The sequence below is a fragment of the Lissotriton helveticus genome, chromosome 4_1 (genome assembly GCF_964261635.1).
Source record: "Lissotriton helveticus chromosome 4_1, aLisHel1.1, whole genome shotgun sequence".
NCBI classification, from domain to species: Eukaryota; Metazoa; Chordata; class Amphibia; order Caudata; family Salamandridae; genus Lissotriton; species Lissotriton helveticus.
In genome coordinates this window covers 1,819,303,746-1,819,329,772 of record NC_136063.1, presented here as the reverse complement: position 1 = coordinate 1,819,329,772, position 26,027 = coordinate 1,819,303,746, and the positions used below count along the sequence as shown (strand labels likewise).

The 26,027-nt window shown below is 41.4% G+C and overlaps 1 protein-coding gene across 1 annotated transcript in view; it reads left to right on the top strand.

Annotated features, from left to right (window-relative positions):
• The window catches only part of ZDHHC9 (zDHHC palmitoyltransferase 9), a 301,663-nt gene that overhangs the window by 227,903 nt on the left and 47,733 nt on the right, over positions 1 to 26,027 (top strand). Inside the window, exon 7 of the mRNA XM_078688445.1 lies at positions 22,265 to 22,367. Coding sequence (XP_078544571.1) covers positions 22,265 to 22,367 — 103 coding nt within the window. The remainder of the gene's footprint in view (positions 1 to 22,264; positions 22,368 to 26,027) is intronic.

Below are 26,027 nucleotides of genomic sequence, written 5' to 3'. Positions count from 1 at the left end.
GTACACCACAATGCACCTAACTACCTCACTCAAAAGCTAACTATATCAGGAGGGTCGAGATCCAATAGAAGTTAAAAAAACTTACTCTTGAAACCTCGCAGATTCCGGAAGGAAAAAACATACAAACGCTCCTTCTCAGGAATGGCGCCGAGGATCTGGAACGCACTCCCTCCCGAAACCAGGCTTATCTCCTCCACGGCCTTCTTTAAGAAAGAGGTGAAAGCCATCCTCATGGCTAAGTTCACCTGAACTTTAATGTCTGTTCCTCATTGACTTTCGTGCCGCTTGGGTATTACTGGTTTCATGATTGTCTAATGTCAAATAATGTCATATTTTGCATGGCCTAGATTTGTTTATTCCTCTTGTATGCCACTAGTACTTGATGGTCATTCGATCCTTCTATGCTACTCACTAAATATCTATTATTAGACTATTCATGTTAGCCTATTGTATATCGAGGCCCCTTCCTCTGCAACTTTTAGATACTTATAGTATAAGTTCTCCTGATTTTTATCGTAATGGTATGTAAGACTCAGTATCGTCTTTTATTTTTCGCTTATCTGATTGTTTACTGACATTCTATTTGAACATGACTGCTATCCGATCATGTTACTGAAGTTTATATTGCACCCAATATTATGTCGCGTCACCCTCATGCTATCGTCACCCCCTGTTTCTGTGAAGAGCTCTGATATCTGTAAAGATCTTGTTCGCGCTATATAAAACTCTGAATAAATAAATAAATAAATAAATAACTAAACAAGTCAGGAAAGGAAACCAATTCGTTGTCTACTATGCACCAGTAAATAGGGGCTCATCAGTTTAAAAAAACAAGCATAGGCATAGCCAATAGGTCTCGCTTTTGGGACCTTATAAGTGTTTAGTCAATCAACAGTTGATGTTTATGCATTGTGCTGCATAATTACTTATAAGGTCCCAAAGGTGAGACCTATTGGCTATGACAATGCTTGTTTTCTGTGGAAGCACAACACTTCTGCCCAATAAAATCAAGTACTCCTCGATACCAGCATGAGCACAGTCAAAGACCCTCTCTACAGTACTCCTGACAGCTCTTCATTAGGTTGATCAAATTACAACTGGCAAGCCAGACCTTAAAAAAGGCATGATGATGCAGCTGTGTAATTGTCAACATGCACGCATGGAGAGTGCAATTTCATTTTACCGATCTGAGATAGATAAACAAAAAAAGTGTTATTTGGCAGCAATTAATTAACATATATATATGTTTTAAAAAGTGGAGGGGGGGGCAACAAAGGAGCAGATTAGGGTAGTTTGGGTAGAAGTATGGGAACTGAAGCCGACAAGGGAGGGAGCAACAAGCACGGGAAGTGGGGGACGCACATGAGGAAGAGAACCAAACTGGGGCAAAAGGCAAGAGCTGCACAACGCTGGGAGGGATCCGAAGCAGATGGTCGAAAGTGAGCAACACAGAGCACTAGGAGGAGAGATTCAGATGGATGAGAGGATTAACAGAGCGCGACTGGGATGGGAGGGGAACAGAAGTACAACAGGGAGACAGCTGGAAAACACATGCACACTTATCAAGTAAGAAGAAAAAAATAGTTCCCTAAATGTAAGCAGTTGACAACACAAGTAAAGATGCTAAAGTCCAGGAATAGGAAAACCAAGTTGGATAATACAAGCCATAGAATAAGAAGCAAGCGAAAGTGAGTGACAATAAAGCCAACCAATGGTGAGCAATGGGCAGGCTTTAAACCCACTGTAAGTTCATGGAAAACTGGCAACAGGTTTGTTTGCATGTTTGCAGGCTGGTGGGCTCGAACTTAGGAAACCAAGTGGAACTCGGAGAAACAAAAATACTACCAAGGGACTCTGCTCAAATATTTCCCAAGTTTGTGATGCAATACTTGAATGCATAGAGCATCAAATGCAGGACGAGGCTGCTTCAGAGCAATGCCTGCCGTGGAAGATGTGAGGAGATCCATTTCTGTACCTCGTTAGGTTGTGCTGGGTAATTTTAAAGAAATTGGTTGTCCAATATGAACAAAAAAGTTTATTAGCGAAGTGTGCAAAAGAGGAGTCCGTGCTCCACACCCAGAGGCCCTTCACAGATAATGTGTCTTTTTATAAATGTGCTATTCTGGAACTGGAGAGCGACCAGTGAATCAGTTAATGCACTGAGTAGAGGGTCATGCAGGGGAGTTTCTCTGGACCATATTTTGTAGATGTACTGGGACTTTATATCACTGCGCTTTAAGGGCAAATCAAAATTCTAAACTATATTCTCTACAGAAATCAAGATTCAGCAGAGAAACAGGTCTAAATATATGTGTGAAACTCGTCCTGAGGTTTTAGTTAGTGCCGTAATGTTTACTTACTTTTTAAAGTAATTCCAGGTAATGAGAGTTGCTGGAGTGCGGAGACACATAAGCATAATTGTGCAGATCCTCATTGGTAGATTATGTAATTGTGTTAGATTTCTCAAAGATACAGGGTTCTGCTATCCAGGTTTCTGAAGGAACTGCACTTTCACATGGACAGGGCTAAGATTGGGGTCAATCAGCACAGATTTTAGTCAAAATTGAGCCAATGCTGCCAGCAAGGTAAAAAAGTTACATATGTTTGAGCTGTAACAAATAGAATTCATTTGAATGCAAGTGTTCAAATAATGGTACTCGGACAAGAAATTCAGGGAAATGCATTTAATAATGAATACATCTTAACTTAAAAACCACGTTACATAGTATTACACGAGGTCAAAGCTGTGAACAAAGTTAAGGGGCCAAGGTAAGTGGTGGAATTTAAGAAAATACTGGGGATGTTCCCCAACTTTAAGAGATGAAGAATTCTAAAAAAATGAAAAGCCAAACCGAGTCAAAGTGCCCTTTTAATCAAAAAGAAGTCGAAACCAGCTGCTTCCAAACTATTTACTCAAAATTATTCAAACCATTTCCCAAAAAACTGCAACTGTTAGGAATGGGTGTCTTAGGCAGAGCGGTTGCTGCGGTTTATGATCATGCAACAACCCCTGCAGGTGGCCACAAAACTGAGCATCATCAGGGTGGAGTTGAAAATTGAGCCCATAACGCTCAGATTGATAATACACACAGACTGCAACGCAACCATTAAAACAGGGAGGGGGCTATGCATGGAAGCCCGGCATGCTTGTAAGAGAGGTGTATCTTCCTATTGGCAATTGCTGAGCCCTGTCTCCCAGCAATGATTAGAGACACCTTAGTGAAGTATCAGATGCCCACTGAATTAACTTGCCATATAGGATTGCCCACGGTATAAATCTTAAGTGAAGTTAACTATAGCAAAGGCTGCTGGCTTCCATTAATTCACAGTTTTCACCATGTGAAGGCGTCCAGTTGCTTTGGTTCTATGAAAACGGTGGGGGGAAAATAAGAACTGATTGCTGAATTTGCAATACCATTTAACACTCTATTGGTCCGGTGATTAAGGTTAGTTTGAAAAAGGGCTCACATTTTCTTTGCATAAGGTATGGTTGAACTCTCCTTTCCGGTACCCCTTTTCCTTGCAAGTGGCAATTAATTGCTATCCTGCCACTGTCCGCTTCAAAAGCAGATGTAACTCACTACGTTATTTGGACACAAAGCCTGATACTGCAACAGGAAGAACGGTTTCACATATTGAGCCTTAAGAGAATACAGGCATCAATAGCATAAGACCTATTGCCACTGGCGAGACCACAACAAGCAGTGTAATTTGTGTCTCTGGGCTGACACCGTGCATTGTTAGAGATGTCCGAAGCACCATCAGAAACGCACAGACATGCGCTATTCAATGGACTGACGTATATCCGATGTCTCAGAAAGGCTGAGGTCTCATTCAGCTGTATAATGGGGCTGAGAGCATTTCTTTCATGTGGGAACAATGCAGGTCGCAGAATCCAATGCAAGAGAAAAGAAGCCCGGGAGTTGTGCACGCGGCTGCGTGCATCGGCGAGGGGGCCTGGGTCTTGGATGCGCCGTGGACTGCGCAGCAGTGGGAACGGGGGCTGTGTGCGTGCTCACCGTGAAAGCGATTTAAAAGAAGTGGGCACCTCAAGTGCGTGAAAAGAAGCCCGGGAGTTGTGTGTGCTTGCGCAGCTCGAAAGTTATCGCGATCGGATTCACGCGATAAAGCCACATGGCAGCTGTGCAAGTTGCCCGCGCTTGTGCGCATAACAGCAAGCTAGTGGCTGGAAAAAGCAGCACTTTGAAAACTCGCTTCTAAATGTCTCACAGAGCAGCGCATGCGCTGACTGCGAGACCTAAAAAAGGTGCCATTGCACTGTAGAGTCAAAAAATCCAAATGTGCTACACAAAGGCAGAAGTCCAGTTAAAAGAGAAACCTAGACCTCCTTGAACAAGGGAGCAACTTGTGCCGCCTTAGCAAACATTTCTATTTCTAAACGTGTGGCAGCCACGGGGTTGTCCATACACTCCACAAAACATTGTGCAGAAATCCAAGTTAACAAGGAGGTACAAGTGAGGGAAAAGGTATTATTAAAGCGTCTGCCTCAACAAAATAAATGCACAGCTTGTGAATCCAGAAAAGATGAACGCTACAAAAAAGTACCTACAGGTAAGTAACAATTTGGTTTCATTTGCAAAGTGTGGTGCCATATTTCTTTAAGAGCCATGCTGACTGAACGCAGATTAATTTTTTTTTACCTAACGTTAATTGAACTAAAACAAAAAGCTTTATTCACCAGTTGAAACCTAATGATCTGATCCCCTTCCTTCATTTATTTTAATTGTATGGTGCACGTGGGCAAGTGCATGTTTGGTTCCTCGCTAACGCTGTACAGGCTTCTGCCTCTCCACGTTCTTGCAGAAATGTGGAGTAAAGAGCATAGATTTATCTCAAAATACAGTTTTCAGAACCGCTTAGTCTGGAATTTAGTAAATAATTCTAAGGTAATTTTCTTGTAGTTTGCTATACAACAAGTATGGCAGGTAAATGCGAGAAATCTTGTTGGATCTTCGAGAGATGCCGTAGCGAAATGATTAGACCAGATCATTCCAGGTACAAGGTTAGATGTTAAAATACGTGACGTGTTTTTGCAGAAGATCTAATCTCTTGTGGAGAACCCAACCTTACGTCAATGTCACCGGATATCACAAACTGTGAAAATTGTGGAGGGATCAGAGCTACAATATTATAGTGCTGAAAAGTCAGCCAATTGCCACTGCGTGGGCAGGAGGTCAGTAGCCACGCAAAACTGGGTGAAGCGCAGGATGCCACAGAGACTACAGGGAACCCCAAATCTGGCATTTTTGCATACGGAGAACTGCAAATCATGATGGTCTCATCAGCACCCTTCCCCAATTCTCTGCTACTCTCCATTGATGAAATATACTGCAAAAGCACCATTCGATTGATAGTTGTAGGACTAAACCAAGTTTCATGCAATTGTTATTGGACGTGGTAATGTGTCGGCAGCCCTTGCTTCGTTAAATGCGGATTTGATGCACTCTCCAGTCCCTATTTAATGATTTCCGTATTAAAGGGATGAAGCTCATGCTTGAAAACATTGTACACGTTTGCCATTGTCCACTTACTCAGTTTTCTTTTCGTGAATTTGGAGGCCTGTTGGATTGTGCTTTCATGCCTCGCATTTAAGACATTTTGTTAACGGAGATATTCGCTCTTTCAGCTGTCGTTTCACCTCTTGTAATTGCATATAAAACACGATATTGGTGCTATAATTAAGGATTCAAGCCTCGGGTCGTATGTCCAGGTTGCTAGATTAGCAGCAGGAGACCATGTCAATTTTAAAAAGATGTAAACAAAATGCACAATGACACCTGATATATGCTCGTCCATTCACTTTCGTCTAGGGCTGTGCTGTACAAAATAACTCGTATATACAAACTTGAAAGTCCGTGTTTCCTAATTGTTTCTGTAGAGAAACAAACTGACAGTTTTTTCGGATGCCATCTGAACATTTCACAGCTTTTCAAACCCCAGCCCTCTTAAAAAAAACAAGAAATAAAAAGAGGTAAAATGTTGTTCCTAAGAAACATGACTGTCAAGCTGTATTACCTTGTGTTGCAATAATGAAAGCACTAAAAAGAATCCATCGCCCCCAGTACTTTTGAGGATAATGACAGAAAACCTCTATCTTTATGCTGCCGTCTCGATTTGTTCAAAATAGCATGCGCCCTTAATGTTGATGGGCATACAAGAGTCTGAACTCGGGCAACAGTGACCAGCGGAGAATTCGAGAGGAATTTTCCCTGCATCATTCTGGCACTTTGATCCATGTACAGTGAGCCACTGCCTCTTGGTTATTTTGTTCCATTCAAATAGCACATAAGCACACACAGACACACTTAAGAGCACGTTTCTTAAAGCTGCCCTACAGGTTTCAAATAGAATTACTTTGTTATTGGGTTTTCTATAGAAACCCAATGGTTTCAGTGAACTTTTCAAATTTTTAGATAAACATAGTACATCATCAGGGTAAATACAGTTGTAAATTCTGGCATTTTAAGGCAGGTCTCGAACCAAATTAAGAAAACAGTAAGACTTACCACGTGACCCAGTAGATTCAGGAAACCAAAGATGAGCTAGAGAATAACCATCAGCAGAACAATGAATTGAAGTGGAGATGGTCAACTGTTAAACGAAGGAATTAGGATCCAAGAAATCCTTTGTTTTGAAGCTGGAAGAGTTGTGATTATTGCTAGGGGAAGTGGCGTTGAAGTAGGTATTTCAGGTTCATTTCAATTAACTCGGTGTAGGTTATGGTTCTGATCTCTAGGAAGATGACGTTCCACAGGTGCATTACGAAACGAGCATTGGCAAAGACAATAGGTTTTGTCTATGCGAGATCAATTTGCTTTGTCAGTGTTAGTTTTCCACATGTTGCAAGGCTGAATCATTGCGCTTTTTAAACTTTATTTTAAGCCATGTTGCACAGTAGCTTGTGGAAGAATAACATTGTCAAAGGCAACAGCTCTCACAGTGGCGAACTCTGTTGGCTTTGCCAGTGCTTGTTTTCTCCCAAGCACAAGGAGATTAAGCGATTTGCCGAGAATCAAAGGAGTGAGCTGAGGCTGGGATTCAAACCTGGCTCCTCAGTTCAACGATCTGTACTCTACAGCTCTAGCCGATAGGCTCCTCTCTTCCCTCAATACCTTTTCATGGAGCTTCTGTTGGGCAGTCCAGCACTGGTATCATCGCTATGGATAATGGCTGAATTTGAACCCTAAAGCCTTCAGAAAGAAACTGCTTTCCAACCAAATTAATATAAAATGACTGCTAAATGGCAGTTGTTGTAGTTTTACATAGCACAAACTCAACCCAAAGGCATTGGAACACGATACATTACTTAGACACTTTTCTTCTGTTTTAAGGCGCAGGTAGATTAAGTGACTTACCTATATTAACAGGCTGTAGAACTGACACCTGGTCACACACCTGATTACCTGTTGCAAAATGGGCAGCTGTGACCGTAACACAACCTCTCCTTCCAGTTTATCTTCTACATAGTCTTGCACTGTGAAAGCACAGTAGTTAATATAACAGTAGGCTTTCTTTCAACCATGACGAAAAATGAAATGGAGGATTAAGATAACTAAGTGCTGAAAGTACCATGAGGGCCAAAATGTGGCTATCAAACATTTAATGTATTGTGATACAAAGAGTTTCAGAAGTGAAGTAAAGCACGAAGAGCAATGCACGGATTAAAAGGTGCTGCTCTTCATGAGATCAGGCAAATAAGGAAAACGGGCTTGAGGGATGCTCAGACTAAAAATTAAACACATGCGTTATCCTAGAGTGCAACCCAAAAGGACCAATGAAAGGACACTGGCTGCAGTAAGCTGTAGTTGGTCCATGCTGCATGCCAAGGACAACACCGGTAGAAGTGAAATGAAAGCGGGAGGGTGATAGACTACTAATAAGCAAGGAAAATAGAGTGGTGTTGAAGTCACCCAATGGTAAGTAATGGGTGGGCTCTAAGCATGTTTTAAGCTTTTCTCTGTGTTTACAAGAGATTTTGCAAGTGCTGTGCAGGCAAAATCGAAAGATTACTGAACAGTTATTTTTATATTTCTTAATACATATCTGACATTTTTGGGGAGCGACTGAGCTCTTTAAACGTCATTGCCCACCTGATGCCTGTGGTTTCCTTATTAAATATACATTCTGCCGTAATTAGAAATAAGCGAAAATGCTTTTTGTCTTAAAATTATCCTTCAATTTTTGGTGTGTTCCTTATCTTGAGTTTTGTATTCTCTGAATCTATTGAGACAAATTTTGCTTACTCAGTACCATAAGAAGAGTATTTCTACTGGGATTTGATACCGTTCATAACAGTACTTGCATAATTGGAACAATGAGAGTGACGCAAAATTCTATTCAGTCGAAAGCATATGCATCCAGAGTTATTAGTAAGCATTTTCACTATTTGATTTTATGCAATTCATTTGTATTTTAACAAAAATCAAGATGTACTGCACAGTGAAACTTATAGCATTGCTTTGTCTTTCCTGTGGTTAAATTAAAATCATGCTGCGTTCTGCACATCTGTGCACAAATATTTTTCTTTTTTTGTACTGCCTTTCCATCACTCTTTATGTTTACTGTTTGTTATTGATATTGGGTCTCCACTGTGCTGTGGGGGTTGGCAGTTAAGAATGGCATCAGTTGCTACTAGGATTGAACCAATGCCCGCTATGGCGACTTCATTATGATAGACTTCTGAGATGGAAATCACTGTTTTTACCTGTCCTCTTTTGGATACATTCTGAGCTCACCAGGGCAGCCAGGATTGCCGTTCCCTAGCCAAGGATTCCTTCTGAGGGGACTGCCACTGCCTGCCTGCAGTAGCGGCGCATTCTGCAGCCGGGTGTCGCCGCGGAGCGGAGGGCGGGAGCCAGCGGGAGCCAGGGGTCGTTAGACTACACCCCCCAGCATTCCCTGCGGCCGGAAGCCGCGCACCGCAATTTGGCGCCAGGCAGCGCTTGAAAACCAGCACAACCCCCCGCGACGCGGGAGCGCGCAGGGCTAAGCCCGGGTAAAGGGCGGGCCCTCTTTGGCCCTCCGAGGCCGGAGGAGGACGGGAGCAGCCCTCGAACGTCTTCGATATAAGGTACCTGACTGTCTTTTCGACTCTGTGTTTGGGTAACTACACTAAGGACTAAGATTTTCGGAGTAAACTGCTTATTATCGGATCGGGAGAAAAGTACATAGTACCTACCAGTCACTTGTCGTTACTTGATACACAGACTGTGAGACTATGCACAACCTGCCCTAGGTACCCGGGTACTTGTTAACCTGTTAATTGAATTTTGTAGTGTCTAACAAAACTCTTATATTTTGAATCCACTAGGTGATAACACCAGTTTATTACTACCTATTGTCAAAATGTCCCCAAGGGGAAGTCGTAGCAGAACTGCAGCTGCTGGGGGTAGTAGCAAAATTAGCAAAACTGGCCCCATTGACAACTTCATAATTAAGGCCAATGATGCTATAAATCAGGGTATATCCCTTCTGGAACGTAGGGTCTCACAAGATCTTGCCCATGCTAGACGCTCCTCCCTGGGACTCATTGCTTCAGCAACTACTCCTATCCAGGTTTTGCCTACTAATAATAGACCTTTATTAAATACGTGTGTTGATATTCATACCATCCCAAACGAAGTAAATCTATCTGCCACCATTCCCCTGATAGACTCCGATACAGACATGAGTATGGATCTAGAGAAGACTCCTGACCTACATATGACTCCTTCCCCCGAAATTATATCAGTGGAAAATACTAGGGAATTAAGGGGAAGACGTGAGGGTGCTATTCAGAAATTACAACAGAACCAAAATGCATCTACGTCTAAACCCTTAAAGGTCAGTAAACATGTCCTGCCCCAACATCAAGGGGAAGATACTAACTCAAATCCCAACCCAAATATAAGTAGGACTAAGGATACTACTAATGACCATGATGATCATGAGGATGAAGAAAAAGAAACGGAGCAGCAGGAAGGGATAGTAGTAAAGGATGGTAAAATAACTGACCGCACTGAATTAGTAAACGACTACATGTTGGCAAAACTGGGTGAACTTCTTGGTATTTACCTATCCCCCATTGAAAGTAGGCTCACCCGGATAGAAAAGCAACTAGCGGAACTAATCACCCCCATTAAGAGTTTATCTAAAATAACCGCTGCAAAAGATGTAATTAAACCTACTTCCACCAAAATATTAGGGCCTGATGCTAATATCTCCCAAGTATTATCTACAAACACAGTTAATTCACCCAAATCAGCCCTGGTACCACCGAAGGGGATAAGTGTCAGCCAACCAATAGCCAATTGTAACAAGGCAGCCCCAGTTATAAGGAAGGATAACAATACTAAACAGATAAGTGTGCCTACGGCGGGCCAGCCTCCGAATTCTGGAGGTGTTTCCACCCTGGCTCAACCGTCACAAAAAACATCTAGACAGGCCCCTTCCCGTATTAATTTACCACCAGAATGCGGGGCTTATGTCCTTGTTTTAGTTCATGTTTCAAAATTAAGGAAGGATCAAGAAGAAACCCCCTCATCTCTCAAAAATAAACCCTTACACTGGTTAATTGCAAATTGTAATTTCCCCATAGAAGGTGCAAGGGAGATTATTAATACTCAGCGGGTGGGTTGGATAGGCCCACTTAGAAAAACGTTTGAGGGGGATTGTGTTACAATTAATTTCAAGAACCCACAGTGGGCAGAGAAAACATTAGCAAGTGCCCCATCTCCCTCAACCCGGGAATTCAACACCACACTCCTTCCATTAGGCTATTTTTATAGACATTTGATACCCCAGAAACAAGTTATGGAGAGCCACCCTACTACTTCTTATCAAGATTTGAACTTTGGCGCAAGATTCAAATCACCGCTCTTCTTACAAAATCAGGATTTTGGCCATTTGAACGGTCATAATAATTGGCGGAACCCGATCCCAATGTTAGTACCCCCTACCCACTCTCCGCATCATTTTCAATTTTCAAACATGCACCAATACAATTACAGAGATGGGTCTTATCCTGCCCCTGACCCTCATCAGTTTCAACCGATAACTGAAGTAAGGCCAACTTTTAACATTCCCACTTATAATCGTTTTGAATATTTTTCCAACCTAGACGACCAGGATTGACTGAATATAATGCCCAATATAGACATTGATAGCCTAGTTACAGTCAGTACACAAGAGGGATATCCAGCTTCAGCTGCAGACTGTCAGGTTTTGGATGGCACCTTAGAAACCATGGAATTGATACCCACTCACGGCAATCAACCTGTTGTTGTTAATACTACTTCTGAAAAAGCAGGGAGCACCAGTACTAGGGTTAGGCCAGGTAACCATTGTAACATCCATGGGTTATCAATCCTAAGTTGGAATGTTGCAGGATTGGAATCTAAACTATCGGATCCTGCATGGATTGAGATAATTAATGATGCGGATATTCTTATGTTCCAGGAAACATGGGCTGTTGGTAATTTGTATATAGAGGGCTATCACTGCTTCAGCTTGACATCGCCGAAACCGAGTTTTGGCCGAGCGGTGGGTGGCCTTTTTGTTGGGATCAAGATTCTTGCAGGTGGTACAATTAGAAACCTGGAGAACGATGGTCCGGAAAATTCCAACATTCAGATTCTTGAATATAAGTTGAAGTCAAAGACCACAGTTTATTTAATTAATTTTTATAATAATGATTTTTATCATGTACCGAACAAGAACTTTCTGGCATTATCCAAGGTTTTAAGTAAATTGGAATGTTCCGTCTCAGTAGACAATAAGTCAGGTATTTTAATAGGGGGTGATTTCAATGCTAAACTAGCAGTGAGTGTTGGATCTGTTAATCAAACTTATTCTGATCCAGCAGAGCGCAGGGGTTCTGAATTGTCCAAATTACTCATTGAATTTGATTTAGATGATGCCCTGAAAATAGGACATAAATCTGATTCCTCTTATGCTCCAACGTATATTGGCGCGAACAGTAATTCCACCATTGACTATGTATTTACGTCACCACTGCTAACAGATTGTATAGTAAAAACCTCTGTGGTACAAACACCCCTCAGTGACCACAATCCACTAGTTGTAATTTTGGATCTTGCTCCAAGTCCGATTTTTGCGAATTTAAATGGTGCAAGGGACATTACCCCATCAATTGATGGCCTTCGGTTAAAATGGAGGGGAGTGGATTGTGAGGCTATTTTAACAAATGTACAATTGCTATATCCACATCTGATTGAATCTTGTAAATCTTCAAGTGATAATTATGACCAACTAATTGCTGATTTTGAAGTTTTGTGTTCAACCATCAAAACTCTTTTGTCTGTTCCACTACCAAAGGAAGGTAAGGAGCCTAGGTGGTTCGATTCGGCATGTTCCTTGGCAAATAGAGAATTAAGAAAGGCTCTCTCTATGAAACCAAGGTGTAAAGCCACCGTTCAACTAGCTAGGAAAAATTATAAAGCTAAAATATCAGAACGTAAGGCCAATTTACTCTCCGACCAATGGGACTCTTTGGTAATCAGTGCAAACTTGGGTGGTAGCGGCCCATTTTGGTCAGCTGTCAGAAAAACAAGGGAAATGGGAAAGAAACTTACCCAAATTAGCTGTAATATAACAAGCGCAGCATGGGAGACCCATTTTTCTAGTATTTATGCAGCCCCCACAGAGGAGTATTTTCCACCTACTCTTGACCAATCAGGTGGTCTACTAATCCTAGATCATGAAGTTAAAACAGCCATAAAAGAGAGTCTGGGAAATAAGGCACCTGGACCAGATGGTCTTCCCATTGATATAATCAAATATGATGTTGACTTGTGGACATCTATACTTCTCAATATTTTTAATAGTCTCCCAAAAACAGCCATGCCGACTACCTGGGCAACCTGCATCATTGTCCCTATCTACAAAAAGGGAGATAGGTCTGATCCTGCGAACTATCGCCCTATCTCCCTTTTGGACAATACTTAAAAAGTATTGGGTCGCATCATTTTCCACAGAATACTGGACTGGGCAAATGCCTCTGACTTTTTAGACCCGTGTCAGATGGGGTTCCGTAGTGGGGTAGGAACAGTGGAGCAATGCCTAAACTTAAAACTGATAATTGATAAATATAGTGTTGCCCGCTCCTCCCCCACCTATCTTGCATTTATGGATCTCTCATCCGCTTTTGATCTCGTTAATAGATCAAAGCTTTGGTCCATTCTTTCAACCAACGGTCTTGATAACACTCTTGTAAATTTTTTAGCCTATCTCCATACTGACCTGAAAGCACGGGTACGTATCGGGATGGGCGGTGAGGTATCAGGACCTATTGACATAGGGAGGGGGGTGAGACAGGGGTGCGTTTTAGCACCCCTGTTGTTCATCATCTATATTAACGGTTTATCCACCTGCCTGAAAAAAGTTACAACAGATGTCCCATTCATTTTAGGGAAACCACTTCCAGCGCTTTTATATGCAGACGATGCGGTGCTTATGGCCCGCACCCCTAACGCTCTTCGTCTGCTTGTACATAGTTTTGTTAAGTTCATGGAGGATCTGGATTTAAAGGTAAATTTAAAAAAATCTTTTATCATGTCCTGTGGCCCTGGCAAAAGGAAACTCAATACTATACAGTTAGGCACAGACAAATTGGGATCTGTCCCTAAATTCCCATATTTAGGGTTGGTTTTCGCTGCGAACGGCTCGTGGAGTGGGCATTTGGCCCACGCCACGAGCAAGTTCTCGAAAGCCAACAACTCTGTTCTGAGTCTCCCACGCCCAAAGAAAATAGGTGCCACTAAGGCTATTTTAAAGATTTTTAAACTACAGTGCGCACCTGTTGCCACGTATGGAGCAGAGGTATGGGGATCGAGAAACAGCCCCTGTATCCAAAGGGAGGAAAATCGCTTCTGTAGGAAAGTGTTGGGTGCACCAATCTCCTCATCTAACTTCATCTGTCACAGTGAATTAAATCTTCCACATATTAGTGATTTTATTAGAGCAAGACCTGCACTTTTCTGGATTAGAATCTGGAGGAATGATGCTGCTGCTCTTACTCAGAATATCATAAAGGACTGTTTAAGTAGCGACCACGGAATGAGGATTCCATGGTTGTCTGAAGTTTTAAAATCACTGAATGAAGCTGGTAGAGGCACTTTGTTTACTGATCCTACGACTATAGAATTAAAGGACAAAGTTGAGGTTAAGAATGCGCTATATGCACTCTACAACAGTGAAAGGCTTAGTAGCGAATCACAAAAATCAACTGTAATGAAATACATAGGCAATGGATTGTGTGGACAGACTCTGCCGCCCTATCTCTCCCTGCCCATGACCAGCTGGGAGAGATCATTGTTGTTTCGTTTAAGGGCAGGCACTGTAAAATTTATGTTGTCCTTCCCACTAGGGCATTGTCACAGCGCCGATTCTATTTTATGCCCCTGTGATGGCGTGAGTATTCAGGATGATTTGCACTTTTTATTTTTCTGTAAATTTTATCTTGTGTACATCAAATGGTTTTTAACTCAGTTTTTTAAAAAATCCAGACCACGGACTCTTAAAGATTCATATAGCATGTTGATTGCTCTGGATAGTGATGAATTAACTTTCCGTGTCAGTTCCTTTTTAAGACTGGCCACACGAGCACGTAAGATGATGGAAAACCCCTGAGTATAGTAAATCAGTTTTATTTGTGTCATCATGGAAATCTAGCATATTGTTCTGAAATATAATGTATTGTCACTGTATGGAATGGAATGTCATATGTTTTATTTTATTCATTATTTGTATGTACATATATTATTATGGTTTGTTGATGTTATGTTCGGTACTTTTATGAATTTTAAGAAATTCGAATAAAGGTCTTTTGAACTTGAACTATACATTCTGCCGTAATTAGAAATAACCTAAAATGCTTTTTGTCTTAAAATTATCCTTCAATTTTTGGTGTGTTCCTTATCTTGAGTTTTGTATTCTCTGAATCTATTGAGACGAATTTTGCTTACTCAGTACCATAAGAAGAGTATTTCTACTGGGATTTGATACCGTTCATAACAGTACTTGCATAATTGGAACAATGAGAGTGACGCAAAATTCTATTCAGTCGAAAGCATATGCATCCAGAGTTATTAGTAAGCATTTTCACTATTTGATTTTATGCAATTCATTTGTATTTTAACAAAAATCAAGATGTACTGCACAGTGAAACTTATAGCATTGCTTTGTCTTTCCTGTGGTTAAATTAAAATCATGCTGCGTTCTGCACATCTGTGCACAAATATTTTTCTTTTTTTGTACTGCCTTTCCATCACTCTTTATGTTTACTGTTTGTTATTGATATTGGGTCTCCACTGTGCTGTGGGGGTTGGCAGTTAAGAATGGCATCAGTTGCTACTAGGATTGAACCAATGCCCGCTATGGCGACTTCATTATGATAGACTTCTGAGATGGAAATCACTGTTTTTACCTGTCCTCTTTTGGATACATTCTGAGCTCACCAGGGCAGCCAGGATTGCCGTTCCCTAGCCAAGGATTCCTTCTGAGGGGACTGCCACTGCCTGCCTGCAGTAGCGGCGCATTCTGCAGCCGGGTGTCGCCGCGGAGCGGAGGGCGGGAGCCAGCGGGAGCCAGGGGTCGTTAGACTACACCCCCCAGCATTCCCTGCGGCCGGAAGCCGCGCACCGCAATTTGGCGCCAGGCAGCGCTTGAAAACCAGCACAACCCCCCGCGACGCGGGAGCGCGCAGGGCTAAGCCCGGGTAAAGGGCGGGCCCTCTTTGGCCCTCCGAGGCCGGAGGAGGACGGGAGCAGCCCTCGAACGTCTTCGATATAAGGTACCTGACTGTCTTTTCGACTCTGTGTTTGGGTAACTACACTAAGGACTAAGATTTTCGGAGTAAACTGCTTATTATCGGATCGGGAGAAAAGTACATAGTACCTACCAGTCACTTGTCGTTACTTGATACACAGACTGTGAGACTATGCACAACCTGCCCTAGGTACCCGGGTACTTGTTAACCTGTTAATTGAATTTTGTAGTGTCTAACAAAACTCTTATATTTTGAATCCACTAGGTGATAACACCAGTTTATTACTACCTATTGTCAAAATGTCCCCAAGGGGAAGTCGTAGCAGAACTGCAGCTGCTGGGGGTAGTAGCAAAATTAGCAAAACTGGCCCCATTGACAACTTCATAATTAAGGCCAATGATGCTATAAATCAGGGTATATCCCTTCTGGAACGTAGGGTCTCACAAGATCTTGCCCATGCTAGACGCTCCTCCCTGGGACTCATTGCTTCAGCAACTACTCCTATCCAGGTTTTGCCTACTAATAATAGACCTTTATTAAATACGTGTGTTGATATTCATACCATCCCAAACGAAGTAAATCTATCTGCCACCATTCCCCTGATAGACTCCGATACAGACATGAGTATGGATCTAGAGAAGACTCCTGACCTACATATGACTCCTTCCCCCGAAATTATATCAGTGGAAAATACTAGGGAATTAAGGGGAAGACGTGAGGGTGCTATTCAGAAATTACAACAGAACCAAAATGCATCTACGTCTAAACCCTTAAAGGTCAGTAAACATGTCCTGCCCCAACATCAAGGGGAAGATACTAACTCAAATCCCAACCCAAATATAAGTAGGACTAAGGATACTACTAATGACCATGATGATCATGAGGATGAAGAAAAAGAAACGGAGCAGCAGGAAGGGATAGTAGTAAAGGATGGTAAAATAACTGACCGCACTGAATTAGTAAACGACTACATGTTGGCAAAACTGGGTGAACTTCTTGGTATTTACCTATCCCCCATTGAAAGTAGGCTCACCCGGATAGAAAAGCAACTAGCGGAACTAATCACCCCCATTAAGAGTTTATCTAAAATAACCGCTGCAAAAGATGTAATTAAACCTACTTCCACCAAAATATTAGGGCCTGATGCTAATATCTCCCAAGTATTATCTACAAACACAGTTAATTCACCCAAATCAGCCCTGGTACCACCGAAGGGGATAAGTGTCAGCCAACCAATAGCCAATTGTAACAAGGCAGCCCCAGTTATAAGGAAGGATAACAATACTAAACAGATAAGTGTGCCTACGGCGGGCCAGCCTCCGAATTCTGGAGGTGTTTCCACCCTGGCTCAACCGTCACAAAAAACATCTAGACAGGCCCCTTCCCGTATTAATTTACCACCAGAATGCGGGGCTTATGTCCTTGTTTTAGTTCATGTTTCAAAATTAAGGAAGGATCAAGAAGAAACCCCCTCATCTCTCAAAAATAAACCCTTACACTGGTTAATTGCAAATTGTAATTTCCCCATAGAAGGTGCAAGGGAGATTATTAATACTCAGCGGGTGGGTTGGATAGGCCCACTTAGAAAAACGTTTGAGGGGGATTGTGTTACAATTAATTTCAAGAACCCACAGTGGGCAGAGAAAACATTAGCAAGTGCCCCATCTCCCTCAACCCGGGAATTCAACACCACACTCCTTCCATTAGGCTATTTTTATAGACATTTGATACCCCAGAAACAAGTTATGGAGAGCCACCCTACTACTTCTTATCAAGATTTGAACTTTGGCGCAAGATTCAAATCACCGCTCTTCTTACAAAATCAGGATTTTGGCCATTTGAACGGTCATAATAATTGGCGGAACCCGATCCCAATGTTAGTACCCCCTACCCACTCTCCGCATCATTTTCAATTTTCAAACATGCACCAATACAATTACAGAGATGGGTCTTATCCTGCCCCTGACCCTCATCAGTTTCAACCGATAACTGAAGTAAGGCCAACTTTTAACATTCCCACTTATAATCGTTTTGAATATTTTTCCAACCTAGACGACCAGGATTGACTGAATATAATGCCCAATATAGACATTGATAGCCTAGTTACAGTCAGTACACAAGAGGGATATCCAGCTTCAGCTGCAGACTGTCAGGTTTTGGATGGCACCTTAGAAACCATGGAATTGATACCCACTCACGGCAATCAACCTGTTGTTGTTAATACTACTTCTGAAAAAGCAGGGAGCACCAGTACTAGGGTTAGGCCAGGTAACCATTGTAACATCCATGGGTTATCAATCCTAAGTTGGAATGTTGCAGGATTGGAATCTAAACTATCGGATCCTGCATGGATTGAGATAATTAATGATGCGGATATTCTTATGTTCCAGGAAACATGGGCTGTTGGTAATTTGTATATAGAGGGCTATCACTGCTTCAGCTTGACATCGCCGAAACCGAGTTTTGGCCGAGCGGTGGGTGGCCTTTTTGTTGGGATCAAGATTCTTGCAGGTGGTACAATTAGAAACCTGGAGAACGATGGTCCGGAAAATTCCAACATTCAGATTCTTGAATATAAGTTGAAGTCAAAGACCACAGTTTATTTAATTAATTTTTATAATAATGATTTTTATCATGTACCGAACAAGAACTTTCTGGCATTATCCAAGGTTTTAAGTAAATTGGAATGTTCCGTCTCAGTAGACAATAAGTCAGGTATTTTAATAGGGGGTGATTTCAATGCTAAACTAGCAGTGAGTGTTGGATCTGTTAATCAAACTTATTCTGATCCAGCAGAGCGCAGGGGTTCTGAATTGTCCAAATTACTCATTGAATTTGATTTAGATGATGCCCTGAAAATAGGACATAAATCTGATTCCTCTTATGCTCCAACGTATATTGGCGCGAACAGTAATTCCACCATTGACTATGTATTTACGTCACCACTGCTAACAGATTGTATAGTAAAAACCTCTGTGGTACAAACACCCCTCAGTGACCACAATCCACTAGTTGTAATTTTGGATCTTGCTCCAAGTCCGATTTTTGCGAATTTAAATGGTGCAAGGGACATTACCCCATCAATTGATGGCCTTCGGTTAAAATGGAGGGGAGTGGATTGTGAGGCTATTTTAACAAATGTACAATTGCTATATCCACATCTGATTGAATCTTGTAAATCTTCAAGTGATAATTATGACCAACTAATTGCTGATTTTGAAGTTTTGTGTTCAACCATCAAAACTCTTTTGTCTGTTCCACTACCAAAGGAAGGTAAGGAGCCTAGGTGGTTCGATTCGGCATGTTCCTTGGCAAATAGAGAATTAAGAAAGGCTCTCTCTATGAAACCAAGGTGTAAAGCCACCGTTCAACTAGCTAGGAAAAATTATAAAGCTAAAATATCAGAACGTAAGGCCAATTTACTCTCCGACCAATGGGACTCTTTGGTAATCAGTGCAAACTTGGGTGGTAGCGGCCCATTTTGGTCAGCTGTCAGAAAAACAAGGGAAATGGGAAAGAAACTTACCCAAATTAGCTGTAATATAACAAGCGCAGCATGGGAGACCCATTTTTCTAGTATTTATGCAGCCCCCACAGAGGAGTATTTTCCACCTACTCTTGACCAATCAGGTGGTCTACTAATCCTAGATCATGAAGTTAAAACAGCCATAAAAGAGAGTCTGGGAAATAAGGCACCTGGACCAGATGGTCTTCCCATTGATATAATCAAATATGATGTTGACTTGTGGACATCTATACTTCTCAATATTTTTAATAGTCTCCCAAAAACAGCCATGCCGACTACCTGGGCAACCTGCATCATTGTCCCTATCTACAAAAAGGGAGATAGGTCTGATCCTGCGAACTATCGCCCTATCTCCCTTTTGGACAATACTTAAAAAGTATTGGGTCGCATCATTTTCCACAGAATACTGGACTGGGCAAATGCCTCTGACTTTTTAGACCCGTGTCAGATGGGGTTCCGTAGTGGGGTAGGAACAGTGGAGCAATGCCTAAACTTAAAACTGATAATTGATAAATATAGTGTTGCCCGCTCCTCCCCCACCTATCTTGCATTTATGGATCTCTCATCCGCTTTTGATCTCGTTAATAGATCAAAGCTTTGGTCCATTCTTTCAACCAACGGTCTTGATAACACTCTTGTAAATTTTTTAGCCTATCTCCATACTGACCTGAAAGCACGGGTACGTATCGGGATGGGCGGTGAGGTATCAGGACCTATTGACATAGGGAGGGGGGTGAGACAGGGGTGCGTTTTAGCACCCCTGTTGTTCATCATCTATATTAACGGTTTATCCACCTGCCTGAAAAAAGTTACAACAGATGTCCCATTCATTTTAGGGAAACCACTTCCAGCGCTTTTATATGCAGACGATGCGGTGCTTATGGCCCGCACCCCTAACGCTCTTCGTCTGCTTGTACATAGTTTTGTTAAGTTCATGGAGGATCTGGATTTAAAGGTAAATTTAAAAAAATCTTTTATCATGTCCTGTGGCCCTGGCAAAAGGAAACTCAATACTATACAGTTAGGCACAGACAAATTGGGATCTGTCCCTAAATTCCCATATTTAGGGTTGGTTTTCGCTGCGAACGGCTCGTGGAGTGGGCATTTGGCCCACGCCACGAGCAAGTTCTCGAAAGCCAACAACTCTGTTCTGAGTCTCCCACGCCCAAAGAAAATAGGTGCCACTAAGGCTATTTTAAAGATTTTTAAACTACAGTGCGCACCTGTTGCCACGTATGGAGCAGAGGTATGGGGATCGAGAAACAGCCCCTGTATCCAAAGGGAGGAAAATCGCTTCTGTAGGAAAGTGTTGGGTGCACCAATCTCCTCATCTAACTTCATCTGTCACAGTGAATTAAATCTTCCACATATTAGTGATTTTATTAGAGCAAGACCTGCACTTTTCTGGATTAGAATCTGGAGGAATGATGCTGCTGCTCTTACTCAGAATATCATAAAGGACTGTTTAAGTAGCGACCACGGAATGAGGATTCCATGGTTGTCTGAAGTTTTAAAATCACTGAATGAAGCTGGTAGAGGCACTTTGTTTACTGATCCTACGACTATAGAATTAAAGGACAAAGTTGAGGTTAAGAATGCGCTATATGCACTCTACAACAGTGAAAGGCTTAGTAGCGAATCACAAAAATCAACTGTAATGAAATACATAGGCAATGGATTGTGTGGACAGACTCTGCCGCCCTATCTCTCCCTGCCCATGACCAGCTGGGAGAGATCATTGTTGTTTCGTTTAAGGGCAGGCACTGTAAAATTTATGTTGTCCTTCCCACTAGGGCATTGTCACAGCGCCGATTCTATTTTATGCCCCTGTGATGGCGTGAGTATTCAGGATGATTTGCACTTTTTATTTTTCTGTAAATTTTATCTTGTGTACATCAAATGGTTTTTAACTCAGTTTTTTAAAAAATCCAGACCACGGACTCTTAAAGATTCATATAGCATGTTGATTGCTCTGGATAGTGATGAATTAACTTTCCGTGTCAGTTCCTTTTTAAGACTGGCCACACGAGCACGTAAGATGATGGAAAACCCCTGAGTATAGTAAATCAGTTTTATTTGTGTCATCATGGAAATCTAGCATATTGTTCTGAAATATAATGTATTGTCACTGTATGGAATGGAATGTCATATGTTTTATTTTATTCATTATTTGTATGTACATATATTATTATGGTTTGTTGATGTTATGTTCGGTACTTTTATGAATTTTAAGAAATTCGAATAAAGGTCTTTTGAACTTGAACTATACATTCTGCCGTAATTAGAAATAACCTAAAATGCTTTTTGTCTTAAAATTATCCTTCAATTTTTGGTGTGTTCCTTATCTTGAGTTTTGTATTCTCAATCTATTGAGACGAATTTTGCTTACTCAGTACCATAAGAAGAGTATTTCTACTGGGATTTGATACCGTTCATAACAGTACTTGCATAATTGGAACAATGAGAGTGACGCAAAATTCTATTCAGTCGAAAGCATATGCATCCAGAGTTATTAGTAAGCATTTTCACTATTTGATTTTATGCAATTCATTTGTATTTTAACAAAAATCAAGATGTACTGCACAGTGAAACTTATAGCATTGCTTTGTCTTTCCTGTGGTTAAATTAAAATCATGCTGCGTTCTGCACATCTGTGCACAAATATTTTTCTTTTTTTGTACTGCCTTTCCATCACTCTTTATGTTTACTGTTTGTTATTGATATTGGGTCTCCACTGTGCTGTGGGGGTTGGCAGTTAAGAATGGCATCAGTTGCTACTAGGATTGAACAAATGCCCGCTATGGCGACTTCATTATGATAGACTTCTGAGATGGAAATCACTGTTTTTACCTGTCCTCTTTTGAGGCATTGAGATTCAGAAGCAGTTTATCCTCTGTGTTTAAATCTATGTAGAATATTTTGAATCTTGCTTTCCTTAACCCAATTCTTACGGTTCTGGAGGTGTTAATCTGCTTCTTCACACTCTGGTCAGTTGTTGGGTTGACTGGTTTCCACACGTTTTTGGTATCCTTGAACCAAACCACAAATGAGGACGTAAGTATGCCTATTTTGCTTCTCATTGCATTGTACCGTTGAAAGTGTCTGTTTACATTTTGTCAGTTCTTAAACTTCCTTAACTTTGGCTTCCAGGGTTTTTATGGTCGGACATTTAATTTAATTTTCTTTGAGTGTTAACAATATTTGGCTTTCGTACAGCGCAGAATGAATAAAACCATAACAGAGAGGTTGATACAAAACAAATAACATAAAGCACGAGCAAAGAGTATGGGTTTTAGAATCTGATGGTTACACCCTCGACATTCTTCTAGGACGATCCGCACTGTGGTCACACTTGGGCCCTTTACTTGCTTTACATACTGTGAGTTAAACAATGTGAGGTCATAATGACTTCGCTCGCATTTCGCATCATAGTTTCTTGCTTTAGTTGAGGCTCAAGTCTACAGTTCTGGATGACATTCTCCGAGTCAGGCAGCCCTACAAATCTTATTTCTTTCAGTTTGTGTTTGGTTTCACCTTGAGTTGTTTTTCATCATATAATCAATTTGAATAATAAAGCTGTTAAAATATGACTAGGTACAATGTGGATTCGTCTTTTCAAATTCTGGATGGAATGACAATTTCATTTCAGGCAACTGAATATGTCCAATCTATCCATGGTTAACGAAGATATTGTAATGGCTGCTTGCTAAACTAGTTCATAATAATGTAATGAGCAACAAGAGCCCATGTATGGGTAAAATCGTGGCAGAACGAAAATAGAAGCAGTAGATGACGATGTACTTTTAAATCGTAAAGGCACTCTGGAAACTTCATAAAGGTACTCAGCAGAACACGGACTACAAATGGGTCATAGGAGAAGTGAGCAGCGGCGAACAAGCATGATAATCTTGGCGGTCTTCAGAATATAATACAACGGTACAATGCCCTCTGCCTCCAAACTGCAAATAGACATGAATCGAGTTAGCAACAAGAAATATGCACGAAACTATAGGCCCTGGGAAGTTAGGCTGGATAAATCAATTTTTTTATCAGATATGAATCACGAAAGAGTAGAGTAGACAATGAATGCAGCGAGTGTGCGATTGGAAATTCAAAGCCGGAAACCAAGTCGGCGTTTCCCTTACATAGAAAAAGTGCAAAGTTCGCATGCGTTAAAATGTTAGTGGCAATAGAAATAACTGATCTTTCGAAGGTTGGAAAGTGTAGTGGTATTTCGAGAAGAGGGCCCCTCATATGAAATGCAGGTAAACGTCGGTTTCTAAATATAGCGGGCCAGGTTTAAGGAGACAATGAAGGGTTCTGTAAGTGAGCGACTAAATCATCCAGTTGGGATATAATCATATAAAAGTTGTATAAAGCTAAGAGGAAACATACAAGTTTTATAATATGATATAGATCTGTAAAAGTGTGTTCTGTTGCGAGGGCCTGGTTCTGTTAATTGTCAAACTTTGCCTACACCCTGGCTTGCAGAGCCTAAACACTGGCTTGCAGAGCCTACACCCTGGCTTGCAGAACAGGTTAACCCCATAGCTCCGTTTGGCACAGCCCTTTATTGAGCTTCTCGGACCCTTCTACGGAGATTTTATTTCTTTGGTATTGATGCATGAGATGAGAAATCTGCAGGTAGAAATATCGGTCAGCAGAATAAGTTAGTTACCTTCAGTAACTGTTTCTGGTGAAATTTCATTAATCTGGAAATGGCCCACTGTTCTGATGATTATTGTTGCATGTTACTAAGATTTCCAAGTAATGTTTCTGCATTACATTCCTATCACCCTTGTCAATCTTGAAAGTGTGTTAACTGATGTCATTTTGCGATGATATGATAACTGGTGCCTGATCAGAAAGAATGAACGTTCAGTCTACACCGTGGTCACTCTGTTGCACACATCCTGAATCACAAAATAAATATCCAGCCTGGAGTACCTCTCATAAAGTTGTCGTAAAGCGTGAGTTGAAGCCAAGTCTGTGTTGTATGGTTTGAGGGTCTGTCAATCTGCCAGTCAATCCACTGCATTTAAGCATCTTTCCTCTCCACTACACCATCCTTCAGTTTGCCACCTAAGAATTCGAAAAAAAAGTGTGGAAATATCTTTATAACCTATTTCTGAAAAAATATTTATTATAACTCTTGATGTTAATTGGACCATATATCAGACGGTGGTAATCTAGGTCTCTGAATTGATATTTCCTTTCATGATCTCTTTGTGCCATTATCAGTTGAAAGTCCATTTGTTGGATGTATCTGTAGGCCTCACATACCTCCTACCCCCGATTAACGATTGTGAAATTCTACTCTTTACCTCTTTAACAGAAGTGAGTCATATTTTAGGCTTTCCGCTTTTTGGTAATATTTTGGGTAATGTCCTATATGCTAATGGGTATTGGGTTCATCCATTCATCCTGTGTAACCTACCTTTGTGCTTCGTTGCTGCAAGAATATTGCCAGTATACCACACTGTTGTGTAGTCGGCGTTGATAATGCAAGCTTTCCGTCTTTCTCCTTAGCGTGGGCCCTGGTTTAGTTCCCTCTCTGTGCTATCTGATTTTCCCTGTATGGGACTGCCTCCTCTGCCCTTTATATTGAAATAAACTTGATTGATAATGCCAGCCTCCATTTTCAAATCAGTGACGATTTAATGGGCAAGTATGTTATGCCCCTTGTACATTTCATGCTTAACAAGTGGTAATGTCCCAGATAGCTGGAGTCTCTCTCTTGGTACCAGTACACAACGAGTATTTGCAATGCAACAGGCTTTTTATTTATGTTTTGGTTTTTAAAACCTAAACAAAAAGGCATTGTCATTTACTATGCTAATAGCTTAAGCTCTTGCTAATGCGAGACGAATTGCATTCCAAAAGAGCCATGGATTCCAACAGAAAGGCACAAGTGCATTCACCGAAGACACACACTAAATCGATGTAACAGCACCTGTGCCCCTTTCTTTAGACTCTACCTGTGTATTCCGGTTACAGTGAACAGCGTCTAAAGAAAGGGGCATAGCCAGCATTAAAGTGAAAGCTCATATGGGGCGCTTTCACCCATAGCATTAAAATGAATGAACTTAGAAAGATACTGTAGCGCAGTGGGTAAAGTGAAAGTGGCCACTGCTGTAAATTAAATAAGCGCAGCTCCTAAAGTGGAAGCGGGCGGCGCTGTAAATTAAATAAATAAGCGCATACGCTATAGTGAAGACTGACTGTGCTATAAGTTAAATAAATGCATTACTAACAATCTAAAAGAGGGCGGCGTGCTGCAATGCTGTGGGTGGAATAGGGGAAGATCATTAAAGAAAATGGTGCTCACAGACTTCTAAAGCATACGTGTAATAACACAAGTAAAAAGTCCAGTCGTTATGGGAGGTTACAAGTGCAGACAAGGCGGTACCACAGAGGGACTACTAAGCGTATTCACAAATTAAAAGCAACCATTTAGCAAGGACAGTAACTGGAGCCAATTGAAAAGCTGGGCAGGAAATGGGCGGAGCTTCTATGCCATACCTCAATACAGCATGCCTCGCAGAGCAGCGCATGTGCTGCCCAGACTCGACCTAAAAAGGGTCCAATAAAGTCCCACAGAATGTTCACCTTATAGCGCTAATAGATTTTGAAGGGAAGATTTGTGCAAAATTGGCGCTTAAAGATCTCAAGAGTTAGGCTAAAACGAGATTCCCCAAAGGCTATTGCATTAAT